Here is a 17,029-nt window from a genome sequence, read left to right as displayed (position 1 = left end):
ACCATAAAGTAGACCATTTCAGGACCATAAACTAGACTACTTCAGGACCATAAACTAGACCACTTCAGGACCATAAACTAGACCACTTCAGGACCATAAACTAGACCATTTCAGGACCATAAACTAGACCACTTCAAGACCATAAACTAGACAATTTCAGGACCATAAACTAGACCAATTTAGGACCATAAGCTAGATTAATTTTGGATCATAAGCTAGACCAATTTAGGACCATAAACTAGACCACATCAGGACAATAAACTAGACCAATTTAGGACTATAAACTAGACCACATCAGGACCATAAACTAGACCAATTCAGGACCTTTGGCCGGACCACTGCAGGACTTTTAACTTTAGCACCTCATGGCCTTTGGACTGTTCCAAGACTATAAACTAGACCGCTTCAGGAACTTTGTTTAGGCATATTGTCCCAGTCTCAGATCTCTGGAAGACTCCATCAGGTTCCCCTTAACGCTGCAAATTCAAACTCATTTCAAAAAAACTTTATTGATCCCAGAGGGAAATTAGGTCCCTCTTGATGAAAACCATCCTCGCACCATGYTTCAGTATTGTTCCAGAAAAATGAACCAACTGGTTTAATTTCAGCATAAAACCYCCACAAAACCTGAATGAAAGGTTTAGCTTCCTGTCTGGGTTATTTGAATTTTGTTAGCTTGTATTAAACCTTTAACTCAGTCTTACTTTACACCTTTGTTTTTAAATGTCTGTCTGGAGTTTCCAGATCCAAGAATGTGTTGAAGYTTGAGAAGATGATGCATGGAGCTAACCTCTGTCCTTGTTGAAACATGGATTGTTCAGGTCTTTGTCTGCCCCTCAGTGTCAACATTTTCCTATAGTCCATAGTTCTGGGTTGAGTGCTAGCATGGATGTTTGACCCGGTTTGGTCTGTTTCTGTGATTTATGCGTTCTGTTTGCATGAACCGGTCTGAAAAGGTTCGGTTTTTCTTCATCCCTCTTGTCTTTCCCTCCCTCTAAGAGCTCCTCGACACACAAGAAGTCGAAGAAGAAGAAGAAACACAAACACAAAGACAGAGACGTATGTAAATGGGTCTAAATGTAAAACAGACCCAGATATTCAGAACCAAAAGGGGAATGAGCTGTTTGTTTTTGTTTTTATTTACAGAGAAATGGCTTTGATGATGATTACAGCCTCCTGTCCAGCAGGGTTAGTAGCTGAGTGTTTAACTAATCCTAAAAATAAAAATAAAACACAAGTCGAACTGAATTTTACATTAACTGAACCAAAACAGAAACAGCCAGGAGCTGCTGATAAAAAAAAAAACCTGATGATCTTTGGCCTGAGGCCTGTAGGGCCTGGTTTCTCTGAACACTGTGTGGCAGAATAACAGGCTTCTATAGAACCTGGTTCTGTCTTAGATTCAGGTCGTAGATAAACCTGGTTCTGGTCGGGATGTTTTCTCTGTAGCCTCGGTGTTTAACTTGTAAACCCGAGAGCAGCTGTTAGAGTTTCGGCTGATGTTTGTCGTCTTCTCTCAGAGCTCCAGACTGAGCGACGAAAGCCGAATGTCTCGAGCCTCCAGATCAGACCTGCAGCCGGTGGGTGACACTGCCCCGGGACCGGTTGGTCCTGGTGTTTTCTGCTGTGGTCCGGGTGACGTTAGTCTTTGGCATGGCATGAAGTTCACTGACCAGATTCACTTAGTTCATCAAAGTGTGATTAAACATTTTTGTTTGTTTGTGTTAACCTTGATCTTTCTTAAAAATCAAAAATACACGCACTTTGTTTTTCTGGGCCAACGCCGATTTTCAATCCGTCAGACTCAAAACCTGCATGTTAGGTTCACTGGTGGCTCCAAATTCTCCTTAGTTGAATGTGAGAGGGTGAATGATTGTTTCTATGTGTCCCTCGATGGACTAGAGACTTGTCCAGGTGTCCCTCCATAAATGCACGGTTTGAATTTGTGCAAAATATTTGTTGGATAGAAAAATTGATATTTGAACCTCTTTGTTCTTTTTTGCCTTCTTTCTTGGGTTTCATTCTTCCAGYCTTCTTATGCTTCCTCTGACTTGTACAGTCTGAACAGTCTGTCTTCCAGAAACCAGGGCTCAACTTTCAATGGCCACCAGGTCTGTACCCCAACTAACAACCAGACTCACAACCAGTTTAATGACCAGACCAATGACCAAAATAACGAACAAACCAAAGACCAGCCAACAACCATACCAACAGCCAGGCCAACACTGACCTGACCATTGATCCAAACTAACGACTAGACTAACAACTTGACCAAAGACTAGACCAACGACCTGACCAACAACCAGACCAATGCCAATGACCAGACCAAAGACCAGACCAACACCAGACCAATGACGCAACTAAAGACCAGGCCACTGACCCGACCAATGACCAGACCAACACCAGACCAATAACCTGACCAATGACAGGGCCAACGACCAGAGCAACGGCCAGGCCAGCAAATTGACCAACGACCCAAACGATGACCAGACCAACGCTCTGACCAGTGTCCAGACCAATAACCTGACCAACAACCAGACCAATGCCAACGACCAGACCAAAGACCAGACCAACACCAGACCAGTGACACAACCAAAGACCAGGCCACTGACCCGACCAACAACCCGACCAATGACCAGACCAATGCCAACAACCAGACCAAAGACCAGGCCAACACCAGACCAATGACCTGGCCAATGACAGGGCCAGTGACTCGACTAACAACCCAACCAATGACCAGACCAATGCCAATGACCCAACCGATGACCAGACCAATGCTCTGACCAATGTCCAGACCAATGACCTGACCAACGATCAAACCAACAACCAGCCCAACGACCTGGCCAACATGCGTCTAAACCACTTACTAGACCCACAACCAGACCAACAACCAAACTAAAGACCAGACCAATGACTAGACTAACAGATAACCATTAAAATTAAAACCATGAGATGTCGGGCCATTCTTTGATTGGTCATTAGGAAATTAACTGATTCTGTTGTTTTTCTTGCCATCATGCTTCTCTTTTAGCTCCGCTTCAATCAAATCTACCAGCAGTTCTGTCGTCGGGTTGGTCTGCTTCAATTTTAGCCAGCTTGACATCACTCTTACCTGTCACACATTTCACACTTGCATGACCAACTAAAATGTTGCCCGTCTGACCGGTTTTTAATTTTCACTCCGCACTGATTTCACAAAATGTTTGAGTCAGAAGATGTCACCTCTGAGCAGATCTGTTGTACCAAACCGATATGAACGTGTTAATATGATCGTGTGCAGATCTCAGGTCTGTGCAGCGGCCAACATTAAGATGATTCAACAGTTTAGTTGTTTAACTAATGAAAGGTGTCCAGACTGACACCTGAAACCGTTACCTGGAGGACCTCTGCTCACCTGTTCAAGCTCAATGTGATGAAATAAAACTGATGCTAATGTTTGCCTCAGGGTTCCTGAACTTTAACTGTTGGGATGTTTTTTAGTGACAGAAACATAACGCTGTCTTGTTTCTTCAGCCTTTAGAGTATAGTAGTTACCGCAGCTCCCGGGCCTCGAGCAGGACCAGCTCAGCCCGGACCAGTCCAGTGGTGAGAGCCGTGTTTGTGCAACAATACCTGTTGATTTGGTTCCATTAACTGCATGGACTTAATAACCAGAGTGTAGCTTAACTTAAGTTGAGATGGTGTGGAAAAATACAAAGAGGGAAAAGGTTCAGTCCAACTTCCTGTGACCCGTTTAAAGTCTGAAGCATGGTTCTGTGATCAAGTCTGTAGGTATTTTCCGTACCAATCCTCTGCTGTGTGAACCCGATCAGAACCTGTTGGGCCCAGCTGTCAAAGCGACGCCCTGTTTGTTGAATTATTTAAAACGTTCAGCTGTTTTCTGTTCAAAGAGCCGATCAGGTGTGTTTCCAGGTGAGGCTGGGAGTTTAAAGCATGTTTGGAATTTGTTGTGAAGCTGAAATTGTTGCACGTTTCAAACAGCTGAGGTGAAACTAAAAAGGTTCAGCTGCTTTTTTTATTTTATGTTTTGCTCGTTTGTGATGATTATTTCCTGCATGAAGTCGGCCGAAACATTCGAAACTCCTGTTTCCGGACTTCTGCTGTTTTTAATGTGGAAAATGTACTTTTATTTTGGGTTTTCTTGCTCTGTTTCGCCCCCTGCTGGCCGTTCAGGATAACTGCAGCTCAGTTGCCAGTTTTCTGAGGAGCGCCGGCACCACAGACCTGGACCATGTTTCTATTCCAGACTTTTGTGAAGTGAGTGGATTTAAAGGAGGCCGAAGTTTCTGCTTGGTTTTTGTTGTTGACTTCGACCTCAAACAGTGAAATGATTTTTGTTTTTATTTGTGATGAAACTAAAGGACTGGTGAAGGTGTTGTGTTTGCAGAGGTTTCTAACACTTTACTGTCTGTTTTAATAATTATTCACTTGTTTAGACGAACGTTTGACGTTTTGTTTTGTTTTTACTCTATTGTTTTTGTCTGGAGATGTTTACGTCRAGCTCGTCCTCATCACCGTCTTCTGTTTGTTCTGATTGTTTGTTCTTTCTCTCCACAGGTGGAGGACAAAGATTATCACGAGAAGGTGAGGAGCCAGCGCCGCTTCAATTATCAGACATCATATTACTGTGCAAAAGTCTTGATCTAATCCTCATTTACTCATAGTTACTCCTAAGCAGCCACYTTTTTTCATTCACAATATCAAAATAAATCTTTATCAATATAAAGCTCAGAAGCAAAAAATTAAAAAATACTGGAATTTGCAAAACAAAAGAAAAGTAGCTCCAGTCATTTCTCATAAAATCTAAGTTGAAATAGATCGTGGCAACTCTGTATGTTAGATTTTTTCCAAAACATGTATTAAAAAAGTAAAGATTGAGAGCAACCAGAACACAAAAAATTTACAACCATTAGGAGACCCCCTCACAAAACTGTTTGCCAACAAATCACCAACTAGTTTCCAACAGTCGCCAACTAGATACCAACAACACCATCTAGATGCCAACTAACCATCAACTAGTCACCAATCACGCCAACAGTCACTAACTTGCCACTTACAATCACCAAATTGTTACCAACTAGTCTCCATGTTACCAAAGTTGCTAAGTAATCACCAACTACCCTCCAACAGTTGTCAACTAGTTACCATCAATCACCAACTAGTTACCATCAATCACCATCTAGTTACCATCAATCACCATCTAGTTACCATCAATCACCAACTAGTTACCATCAATCACCAACTAGTTACCATTAATCACCAACTAGTCAGCAACAATCACCAACTACAGTAGTTACCATCAATCACCATATAGTTACCATCAATCACCAACTAGTCAGCAACAATCATTAACTAGTTACCATCAATCACCAACTAGTTACCATCAATCACCAACTAGTCAGCAACAATCACTAACTAGTTATCATCAATCACTAACTAGTCAGCAACAATCACCAACTAGTTACCATCAATCACCAACTAGTTACCATCAATCAACATGTAGTTACCATCAATCACCAACTAGTCAGCAACAATCACTAACTAGTTATCATCAATCACCTACTAGTCAGCAACAATCACCAACTAGTTACCATCAATCAACAGCTAGCTACCATCAATCACCAACTAGTTACCATCAATCACCAACTAGTCAGCAACAATCACTAACTAGTTACCATCATTCACCATCTAGTTACCATCAATCACCATCTAGTTACCATCAATCACATCTAGTTACCATCAATCACCAACTAGCTACCATCAATCACCAACTAGTCAGCAACAATCCCTAACTAGTTACCATCATTCACCATCTAGTTACCATCATTCACCATCTAGCTACCATCAATCAACATCTAGTTACCATCAGTCACCAACTAGTTACCATCAATCGCCATCTAGTTACCTTCAATCGCCAACTAGTCAGCAACTATCACTAACTAGTTACCATCAATCGCCAACTAGTCAGCAACAATCACTAACTAGTCACAATCAATCACCATCTAGTTACCATCAATCACCAACTAGTCAGCAACAATCACCAACTAGTTACCATTATTCACCATCTAGTTACCATCAATCACCATCTAGTTACCATCAATCACCAACTAGTTATCGTCAATTGCCAACTAGTCATCAAGAACGCCAACAACTGTCAACTAGTTGCCGTCAGCCCCAGCCCAGTAGGTGACCGGCTCGTTAGGAACGACTCTCAGCTGCTGCCGTCTCACTGTAGCTCAGTTTCTGTAAAACTCGCAGAATTTTAACCAGGTTATCTGTGGCGGCCATCTTGAATCTGAGTCACTTGTCATACATCAGAGTTTCATCAAAGCCTCTGCAGTGCTTCATGAAATATTTTGCTAACAGGCTGTTCGGTTCTGATCCGTACGTCTGTGTTTTCAGGGATCTCGAGCAGCCTCCGCCCTGACGGTGACCACCCTCACTTCTGGAGACACGGCCCTGACTGTGGACGCTGAGAGCGCCGTGCGGGAGATTAAGGTCCGATTCTGTGGAACCAGAACAAAAACATGAAACCTGTTTCAGATCTTTAGACCTGACAGAGTAAAGTTCTTTTATTTTAGTAAACCAGAGGCTTCTCTCTGAGCTTTCTCTTTTCATTCTTCCTCTGCAACGTTTCTGCTTCATCTTCATGGTCACTCTGTGTTTCTCTGCTCACCACTGCTACTGCTAACTGCTGCTGCTGCTGCTGCTGCTGCTTCGCTCCACCAGGAGATTCATGAGCTGAAGGATCAGATTCAGGACGTGGAAACCAAATACCTGCAGAACCTGAAAGAAGCCAAGGTACTGAGGCTGGGCTCTGTGCTGCTAACCTGAACCGTTTGTTTTTCTGTTTGATTATAATTTAATCAGATTAAATCAAATCTGCAGATTAACAAACAAAATGCTTCTTAATAACTTCAAGCTGCTTCCATTCTGAACTTTCTCTTTGTTGTTTCGTACAGGTCAGGTGTCTCGTTTTTAGCTGTTTTTCTGTCTCACGCTCTTCTGTCGCCTCAGGATGCGTTGGCAGAGGTTGAGGAGAAGTACCGTAAGGCCATGGTGTCCAACGCCCAGCTGGACAARGAGAAGAACAACCTGATGTACCAGGTGGACACGCTCAAAGACTCGCTGATGGAGCTGGAGGAGCTACTGTCCGAGTCGCGCCGGGAGCACCAGGACAAAGTCCGGGTAAGGAGAGTTAACGTCTCCGTGGCCCCGCCCTGAACGCCGTCGCCTGGTTGGGCGGGTAACTCACGTCCTGGTCCTCTGCAGGAGCTGGAGCGGGAGAAACACGCCCACGGCGTTCTGCAGTTCCAGTTCAGTGAAATGAAAGAGACGCTGAAGCAAAGCGAGGAGCTGCTAAACGTGAGTCCAGAAAGGTTCAGAGGGAGGCTGCGCTCGGTTCTCTGCACACTCTGCTCGCACGGTTTCCTCTTCCTGTCTGTGCACATCATAAACCTCTTCTTCCAAACTGTCCCCGGTTCTCCCGGTGTGTAGGAGATCCGTCAGCTGCGTTTGAAACAAGACGGTTTCGTTAGAGAAATCTCTGACCTGCAGGAGACGGTGGAGTGGAAGGATAAAAAGATCGGGGTACGAGGACCCCCTCGTTAATTTAAAGACCAGAGTTTCGTCTTTGCATGAACTTTGTTCACATTTCCTTCTCTCTGCTCACCCTCTGCATGCCGCCTCGGCCGCTCAGGCTCTAGAGCGACAGAAAGAATACACGGACGCGATCCGGGTAGAGCGAGACGAGCTCAGGGAGGAGGTGGTGAAGCTGAAAGATGTTCTGAAGGTACTCCGCTTCCAAACCGGACCGCTGCGCCTCCTCCTCAGGAGCGCTAACGTCCGCCCCTTTTCTGTGCAGAAACACGGCATCGTGCTGGGACCCGATCTGAGCGTCAACGGGGACGCCGGCGAAGCGGCGGAGAGCCCCGGAGCGGAACCCCCGCCCCACTCTGCTCAGGACCCACAGACCCCGCCGACGGAAGGGAACAGCATGCTGGGTAAGAAAAGTTCCAGGTTTCCACGCTGCATGGCTTCGCAGGCGAAGAGTTTCACCTTGGCCGACCCGCCGGCGCCTCTCTCACTCTCGCACCTTCCAGTAAATGTCTGATTTGGGAGTTCTCCTATTTTTTAACGCAGATTGTTTTGAGTTTTCAGATGATCTTGGTGATCCTCTGTATTTCTCTCAAAACTAAAAAGTTTTATCTGTGTAAGTTTGTTTTTTTACTTGTTTTTCTTCAGGGACTTTTGGTTCTCAAGTACTAAAATCTCTGAAATCTGTTTGAACTTCTTGTTTTAGTCTTTCAAATCTTAACAAGGGAACTGGAAATTAGCTGCTGGCTGATGTTTTGTGCAAAGCAATGTTTTCAGAGTTAGGTGAGCGGATCAATCAGGAWTCAAAGCTTTAACCTTTGTGTTGACGCCTACAGTTAAATTAAGGTGAGGGAGCTCAGGTATCTGATCACACAGGATTCCCACGGATCCTTAAAAAGTTTTAAAAAGCATTGAATTTGTAAACCAAAAAATAAGGTCTTAATTAGCCTTAAAATATCTTAAATCAATCTTTCAGAAGTCTTAAAAATGTTAACACATTTTAAGTAGGATGATTGTAAATTGTCTCAAATATTAAAATAATTAGTAACATTTATGTTATATTTTTTTAATCATTTGCAGAATTTTTCTCGTAGCTAGTTGTTCTGTGTTAAAATAAACATTTGGGTAAAATTGTCACCGTTTTTTTTTCCGCATTTTTATTTATTGTGAATTGAGTCTTAAATTTCATTTCAGGTGGCATTAAAGAGGTCTTAAAAAGTCTTAAATATAACTTGTAGGAACCCTGTCACAGCTTGTCATCTGTTAGAGACAACTTTCAGCTACTACCACACCTGGACACAGTTCTGCTAATCGCGGAACTGGCTCCTCATTTAGCGGATTTGCTTTTTGCTAACTTTAGAAACCGTTAGCGGCTCAGTTGGCTTCCACTTTCAGTCCACTAAAAAAATTGTTAGCGTTAAGCTTCAATTTATTTTGCCATTTGTCCCAAAATAAATGAAAACTATCCGCTATTATAAGCAGTGTTGGATGTGTCAGGCACAGTGTGTTAGCATGTAGCATCTTTAGCAGCTAAGCATCAAATTAAAAGCATCAAAGATAAATAAAATAACATTCAACAATATTTAAATAACAAATYCAAAAACTGACTACTAAACATATGGTAGAGGAAGTATTTGTTGTGACGGTATTTATAAAAACACTACCTCGATCAAAGAAATGCTTTTATTCTGAAAGAGTTAAACTGGAAGTATCACAAGTTAGACGGAGCTAAAACTCTTGTTTGGATTGGCCGATTTGCTACYGATGACCCCACCCACCTTCAAACTAAACCAATAGAAAACAGGCTTGTATCAGTCCTGATAAATGTCTTAGCGGTTAGCGTTAGCTTCCTCTAATATTTTATCTGCTTAGTGTTAGCAGAGCTAACATTCTTGTTTAACGGGTTAGAYGCTAGTGAAGCTAACGAAGTTAGCTCTGACCAGACCAAACATCCAGTCAGTATTTGTAGAATCGACAGGTTTGGYATCGTTTTCTTCGCTGAGGTCCATTATCTGTGGCGACCATCTTGAATCGGGTTGAAAATACTGAGAATCACCACTTTTCGAGCTGAAGGCTTCATCCGTCTGACATCATGCTTTGCCTTAAAGAAAACTAACATCTCATTTTTCACATTTTCTTTCTTTTCCTTGGCTCCTCTCGTYCCTTCATCACCATTTAGCCGATATAATCACAAACACTAACTAAAYCGGGAGGTGGGTTTGGATGGTTTGAACCATTTATCAACGAAACTGTTYGTTTGTGATTATTGTGAAGATCCAATCTGAGACTTCTTTATTTGTCCTGCTGAGATGGTGTTCTTCCTGCCTTTTTCTTCTTCTCCTGCTTCTCTRGGACGTCTTGGTTCTTCTGCTTCTCTTTCCGACGCTCAGAATCAGTCAGGTCTTTCATTTCTGCTGCTGCGCCTCCTGATGATGAAGATATTGAAAGTCTTTTTGTTGGCCTTCTGTCATCGTGTGCTCTCCGTGATCTCTCAGGCAGCAGAGAGGAAGAGGAGGCTGCCGAGCAACAACAACAAAGACTCGAGGAAGACGAGGAGAACATGCTCTGTAACACCGTCCAACTAGAACCTTCARTTGAAGAACATCCTTCAGAAGAACAAGACGAGGTTGATACAGGAGGAACTGAGCTCAGCCAGAACTCAACCGTCAACACCATCTCTCCCGCCTCTGCAGCTAAAGTTGTAATTATTGTCAGACGTGACCTGGACCAGGTCCAAACATGTCCCAAAGAAKGTGTCCCACTGGAGGACATGCCTGAGAAGAAAAGTTCAGGTTTAACAGAACTGACCGATGTCAACACAAACGTTACGGATCTGAAAAGCAAACAGGAAGCTGCTGAGGAGAACAACTTTAAAYCTGAGTTAAATCCAGAGAAAGAAACCGTTCCCAACGCCCAACCTCTGCAGGAACCGGAGAACTCAGAAGAAGTGTACGAAGCCGAGGAACCATTGAGCAAGTCTCAGGTTTCTACGGCTTCAGGCAAAAAGAAGAGGAAGAAAAGGAAAAGCAAAAAGAAAGGAGGTCCTCAAGAGAACAAGAATCAACAAATTGAGAAGGAAAACGACAATACGACAGAGAAATCTGTCAGTCAAACCTTGGAGACACCACAGTTGYATCAGGTCGATCAAGAACCAGGAGAACCTGCTGAAAACTGCTCCCTGAAGGAACCTCTCCAGAAGAAATCTCTGCAGAAGGAACCTCTGCAGGAGGAACCTCTCCAGAACAAACCTCTGCAGGAGGAACCTCTCCAGAAGAAGGAACCTCTCCAGGAACCGATGGAGGATGGTGTTTCTGACAAGCGTGACAAAAAGGAAACCATCAACACCAAGACTTTAGAAGAAGCTGATTCTGTTGGATCTTCTGAAGCACTTGTTGAAGCACACATGGAGAACGTTAAGGTCCTACAGGAGGAAGGAGCTTCAGAATGGGATAACATCAACAAGGCAGAACTAGCGGAACCTCCTGAAAGCTTTCCTAACAGTAAAACAACCCAAGAACSAACGGATCAGGTTTCTGAAGAGCCTGACGAAGAAGGTAGAACTGAAATCAAAGAAAATGTTGAAACTCTCAAAGAAGGAAGAGCAGAYGATCTACAGAAGGAAGAAACTGAGAAGGTGGAGTCGGCAGAAACTGGAGAACCTTCTGAAGACCAAAGGGAACCTCTCCAAGAACCAAACACTGATCAGGTTTTAGTTAAAGAGGTTGAAGCTGTGGTAACACCATGTCACATGGAAACACTCAACGAAGCCAAGGTTGAAGAGTCTTTGGAGACTGAGAAAGTAGACTCAGGAGGATCTCCTGAACGTTTCTCTCCAGAGGAACCTCTCCAAGAACCAAACACAGATCAGGTTGTKGACAAAGTAGTTGAATGTACGAGAGCTTCTGAAATGCCGTGCCACATGAAAACACTCGACCAATCAGGAGCAGACGATGTCCAGAAAAAAGAAGAAACTTCAGAAACTCAAAAAGTAGAATCAGGAGAATTTCCTGGAAGTTTCTCTCCAGAGAAYCCAAACGTGGATCAAGTTTCAGACGAGCGCAGCGAAGGGAGAACAATCAACGCCGAGACGGGAGGAACGCTCATCGAAGACGGCGTGGAGCTCATCGGAGATGAACGGAACCATGAAGAACCTTTGAAAGTACCAAAAATAGAATCAGAGGAACAAAGTTCTTCTTTGGTCGAATCGTTGGAGAAATCCAAAACGGGTGAAGAGGACGATGGAGAAACAGGATCTACCAGTAGTCTGGAACCAAAGACTGAGATCACCGAAGACCCCAGCAGAGAGCTGACCASTGGAGGGGTCCAGACCTGGTCAGACCCTGAAGGGGATCAGATCGGTACAAACAATGAAGCTGAAGATCCAGATGAGGATGAACACGATGCTGATCCATCTGAGGCTAAAGATGGAAACTCTCCACCATCTAACCATGATGATGATGATGGTCTGCCCAAGAAAGAGGCTGATGAAGACGTTTCTCCACAAGGAGATGAACCACAGCTGAAAGAAAACACAACGGAGAACCAGGAACCAAACAAAGARGAGGCGGACTCTGGAGGTCCACCAGAGCAGGACTGCTCTGGACCCAGGAGAACGTCAACAGGAACTAAAGGTTCTGATGGTCCAAACGGGACAGAAACCAGAACAAACCACTCTGCTGCAGCGGAGGAAACAGCTTTTCATGAACATCCAGAACCTGAAGAAGCTCAACAAGATGAGGAAATTGGGTCTTCTGGGTCTTCTGGTCTTGGTTCTTCACCTGAGCAGATCCAGGAAGACCAGGGTCTCGATTCACCTCGATCCTCGCAGCAGGATGAGGAGGAAGAGGAAGGGCAGTCTTTTGACTTTGATGATATGGATATAGAAGCGGCAGTAGAAGTCGTTAGTCCAGAGGAGGGAGCTGAGGTCACGTCAGGTGAGAACCAACCAGCAGGTGGCAGCGGTGAGACCAGGACTGATGAGGTGGACCTCGTCGCTCCTCAAGAAAACTCTCCGCCTGACGAGGTGGAAAACAAGGAGAAACAAAACCCAACACAGGGAGAAGAAACGGTTTCGGAGAATAAGAGCACGTCTGCATCAGTGGAGGAAGYACTGGACGCCATGAAGCAGGACATGGATTCACCAAAGATTGTAGAAGAAAATGTTACAAACAAAGACGCTCCGCAGTCGGGGAAACACGCMAAAAAGAGTCAGAAGAAAGGCAAGGGGAAGGAGGACTGTAAGATGTCCTAACCATCTCTCTTTAGCTCTGAAAGTGTTAAAAAAAAATCACGCAAAGCCTTGCTGCACTTTTATTTTGAAAAGTTGTGTGTTTATTTATGTTTTATTTTCTTTATTTTTGACAAAAGTCATCAAACAAAAAGCAAACTTGAGTGGGGAGAATTGTGGTGTGATTGCAGGTTGGTGGTTTTATTTTGTTGATGTCACACAGGCTCCACCCACATTGTGCCAGGTAGACAGGCTCCGCCCACACTGCGCTAGGTAGCTGTAAAAACACCTGGTTTGGGGGGGTCAGAGGTTATGGTAAGGCAGTGCTCAGCTGATTTAAATGAATGAGTTCRGCAGAACTTGAAGACCTGCTAAAGAGCAGGAAAACAACTGAAACATGTCAGGAGGACCAGGTGGTCCTGGTGGGTCAGGACTCAGGTCCACCACAGGAAGGGGTTTAGTTAAAGGGAAACAGTCCAGTTAGGATCAATTATGTTTGTAGACCGTCCTGGGGGGTAATGTTTGCTGGGTAAGGCTGGGATTGAACCAACAACTCTTAAACTATTAACGTGGGTGTTATGTCCACCTAGTGGTGGGCTCTGGTATTACAGYTGGATGAAAAAGGAGAATATCAAATTAAAAATATCTGCTTTTGTGCAGACYGGACCACATGTTGTTAACAGCCTCATTTTTATTTTTCATTCCAGTAAAGTTACACGTATTAATGTTTTTTTTTTTAACTTTGGGACTCAAAAAAATAAGATTTTGATCTGTTTTATTTTCCACACTTCCTGTTTGTGTCTTTGGATTTTGGAGGAAGAATGTTTTTGTTTTTGTTGCTAATATGTTGCTCTCAATAAAAACCTATGATGGGATTTATTTTATTAAGTCTTTTTTTAACGATTGCACAGATCTTCAATAATCGGGTCACGGCCCTCTAGTGGGCATGTGGAYGTACTGCAGGGGGTTCATAAGATAATTGGTTTACTCAACGTTTTTATTATACATTTTTTTTAATTTCAGAGTTATTTCTCAGTATCAAATGCATGTTTTATGTAGTTTTATGTAGTTTTGTTTTAGCACTAAGCCTAGTTCATTATAAAACCAGTTTGTGAGGTTCTGGTGGTGAAGGAAAGTGTGTATTTATATGTATTTTTCCTCCAGTAGCCTACYTCAGAGTCATTGCAGACCCCTGCCTTGTTATAAACTGTGTGTAGTTGAAGTGGCGTGCATGCGCATGCTAACACCCCTCACATGCTCCACCCCTTCCCCCACCTCCACCTCCACCTCCACCGTGGATGCCTGCTCTGTTGCATGCATCAGCCCTCCCTCCCCACCGTTTCCTGGGCTCCTCCTGTCCCCGGTACGTTCATTTCATTTTCCTCTCACAGATAATATCAGTTGTTTCTGATTCGATTTGTGACGTTCTGTTGTGTGCAAAAGTCTTAAACCTTCTGAGCGTCTCAGTTGCTGATTTATCTCCCAGTTTCAATCATTTTCAAATGATCTGAACTCAAGGGATGGACCGGACTTGTTCCTCTTTCTTTAACTGGTTGCATGGAGCTAAAGTCCTGTTATGTGTCGAACTCTGGTTCATCCTCAGAGGAKCTGAAACTGGGTGAAAAGCAGCCGATTCAATAACAGTAACATATGAGATTAAGTGTTAATTTAAAGATTACAGAACATCTGGCTGCTTGGTGGGAAAATAAAAGAAACACAGTCTGGATTAAGACTTTTGCACAGAACTGTCCCGTTTCTGTAGGTTTTCACCTGTCGGCTTCACTTTCAGAGATACGCCTCCGAAAACTGGTGGATGAGCGGGAAAAGATGATTGAGCAGGTGACTCATCCAACCAAACATCCAACCATCCATCCAAACATCCAACCATTTAAACATCCAATCATCCAACCAAACATCCAACCATCCATCCATCCAACCAAACATCCATCCAACCACACATCCACCATCCATCCATTCATCCAACCAATTATCATCCATCCATTCATCCAACCAATTATCCATCATCCATCCAACCAAACATCCAACCATCCATCCATCCAACCACACATCCAATATTCATCCATTCATCCAACCAATTATCATCCATCCATTCATCCAATCAATTATCATCCATCCATTCATCCAACCAATTATCCATCCAAACATCCATCCATTAATCCAATCAATTATCATCCAACCATTTACCATCCAACCAATTATCCATCATCCATCCAACCAAACATCCATCCATCCAACCAAATATCCAACCATTTAAACATCCAATCATCCAACCAAACATCCAAACATCCATCCATCCAACCACACATCCAATATCCATCCATTCATCCAACCAATTATCATCCATCCATTAATCCAACCAATTATCATCCAACCATTTACCATCCAACCAATTATCCATCATCCATCCAACCAAACATCTATCCATTCATCCAACCAATTATCATCCAACCAACCATTCATCCAAACATCCACCCATTCATCCAACCAATTATCATTTAACCATCCATCCATCCATTCATCCAACCAAACATCCATCCATCCAACTAATTATCATCCAACCAAACATCCATCATCCATCCAACCAAACATACATCCATCCAACCAATTATCATCCAACCATCCATTCATCCAACCAAACATCCAACCAACCATCAATCTGTCCAACCAATTATCATCCATCCATCCATCCATTTAAACATCCATCCATCCATTTGTTTAATCATTTAAAACATTTTGATCAACATAATTTCTTTAAATAAACTTCCACTTTCTTGCAGGCAAACATTTGAAAGGTTTAGTTTGAAATGCAGAAACTTTTTTTCCAGGTAAAGAAACTGAAGGCCCAGCTGGACCAGAAGGTCCAGAAGAACGGTGCAGACAGCGGTTCTAGTCCAGACGGGGAAATAATTGAAAACGGCAATGACCCAAACATCATGGATCTGCAGCGTAGGTGTTCATGTGTTAAACAAACAGTTCTGTGGAGTTTAAAGTCTGAAATAATTATAATTATTCCTCTTCAGGAGACTCCAGCAGGCAAATAAATGACCTGAAGTTCAAACTGGTGAAAGTGGAACAAGAGGCCACGGCTTTAGAACAAAACGTGAGAAGATTCCTCCTCAGAGCTGTTTTTGTTGCTTCTACCWGTCGTCTGACGTGTTGCTTCCTGTCCAGGTGAGCAGGCTGGAGGGCCAGGTGACGCGTTACAAYTCTGCTGCGGAGAACGCAGAGAAAGTGGAGGACGAGCTGAAGGCGGAGAAACGCAAACTGCAGAGAGAGGCAGGACGTTTGGTTCTGARGTCAACCAGAGGTGAGCTGCTTTAAATGGACCATCTAACCCGGCTCTGTCCTCGTTTGACCCCGCAGCTGCGATCGGCGCTGGATAAGATCGAAGAGCTGGAGTCCAGCAACAGCCACCTGTGTAAGAGGCTGGAGAAGATGAAGACCACCCGCGGCATGGCTCAGACCCCGTAAGAACCGAGGAGCCACGTCTCATCCACCTGCCTGAGGGAAACTTTCAGAAAGTTCAGCCTAGTTTTCACCCAGTAGAAGACTTCGTCATGAAACGTGCCATTTTTTGTTCTCCTTCTCCCGTCGGAGGGGAGTTCTTCGTGAAGTCGTGCTCAACATGGCTGCTCTGTTTTCTGCTGCTTCTCTTCGACACGTGGAGGAATTTAAAACAGAGGCCTGGTTAACGTTTGCGTCCAGCGTTTCTCCCCTTTTCGCACCCAAAGCCCGTCTTTTTCTAGCGTTTCGGTTSGGGGCGACCCGAACGGCACGTTTTTAGGATGAACGAGTTCCTGAGGCTCAGCTGCAGCTTTCAGCTCCTCTCTTTAAGCACAAACACTGTCGAGCTTCTGTCTGCTTCATGTAGTCGGTCACTGGTTGGCTCGTGTGTGGAGACGCTGGGGGGGGACGCTGTTCACTGTTTACAAAGCTTTAAAACCATGTTTGTAAGGACACATGAAGAACTGTAACCTTTGTGCAATAAAAAGGTCAAAAATATGGACGTTCAGCTTCGTGTTTTCACTTTTATCAGACGATTAAGAGCTGCCGTTTGTAAAGTTACAGTCAAAAATTACCACCAATATTTTTGTTTTATTTAACCTTTTATAAGAAAAAAAGAACAGATTTATTTTTCAAAGTCAGTTTTTCACCATATGATTCATACATTTATAAATGTCATAG

The 17,029-nt window shown here is 43.6% G+C and overlaps 2 protein-coding genes across 3 annotated transcripts in view; both read left to right on the top strand.

Annotated features, from left to right (window-relative positions):
- Window positions 1-13,572, top strand: part of LOC106524135 (titin) — a gene marked incomplete in the record, with an annotated part of 45,132 nt that extends 31,560 nt beyond the window's left edge. The window contains 16 exon segments of the mRNA XM_014017821.1: window positions 1,000-1,059; window positions 1,147-1,188; window positions 1,521-1,580; window positions 2,031-2,111; window positions 3,032-3,070; window positions 3,514-3,585; window positions 4,174-4,257; window positions 4,558-4,584; window positions 6,403-6,498; window positions 6,730-6,801; window positions 7,018-7,188; window positions 7,273-7,365; window positions 7,498-7,590; window positions 7,700-7,792; window positions 7,865-8,003; window positions 10,092-13,572. Of these exon segments, the coding sequence (XP_013873275.1) occupies window positions 1,000-1,059; window positions 1,147-1,188; window positions 1,521-1,580; window positions 2,031-2,111; window positions 3,032-3,070; window positions 3,514-3,585; window positions 4,174-4,257; window positions 4,558-4,584; window positions 6,403-6,498; window positions 6,730-6,801; window positions 7,018-7,188; window positions 7,273-7,365; window positions 7,498-7,590; window positions 7,700-7,792; window positions 7,865-8,003; window positions 10,092-12,847 (3,978 nt within the window).
- A 16-nt stretch (window positions 13,573-13,588) lies between these two features.
- LOC106524140 (leucine-rich repeat flightless-interacting protein 2) lies at window positions 13,589-16,846 on the top strand. 2 transcript variants are annotated; one of them, XM_014017826.1, is made up of 6 exons: window positions 13,589-14,186; window positions 14,613-14,662; window positions 15,670-15,790; window positions 15,865-15,944; window positions 16,016-16,120; window positions 16,208-16,846. In XM_014017826.1, exons 1-6 carry the CDS (start codon window positions 14,078-14,080, stop codon window positions 16,313-16,315), a joined length of 573 nt encoding a protein of 190 aa, XP_013873280.1. In that variant the 5' UTR covers window positions 13,589-14,077; the 3' UTR covers window positions 16,316-16,846. The 2 variants fall into 2 exon arrangements, with proteins under 2 accessions (XP_013873280.1, XP_013873279.1); XM_014017825.1 differs by lacking the exon at window positions 13,589-14,186 and having other exon boundaries at window positions 14,195-14,662.
- Window positions 16,847-17,029: the final 183 nt, after the last annotated feature.

This window comes from Austrofundulus limnaeus, unplaced genomic scaffold (genome assembly GCF_001266775.1).
Source record: "Austrofundulus limnaeus strain Quisiro unplaced genomic scaffold, Austrofundulus_limnaeus-1.0 Scaffold177, whole genome shotgun sequence".
Taxonomy (NCBI): domain Eukaryota; kingdom Metazoa; phylum Chordata; class Actinopteri; order Cyprinodontiformes; family Rivulidae; genus Austrofundulus; species Austrofundulus limnaeus.
This window is presented reverse-complemented; position numbering and strand designations above follow the sequence as displayed.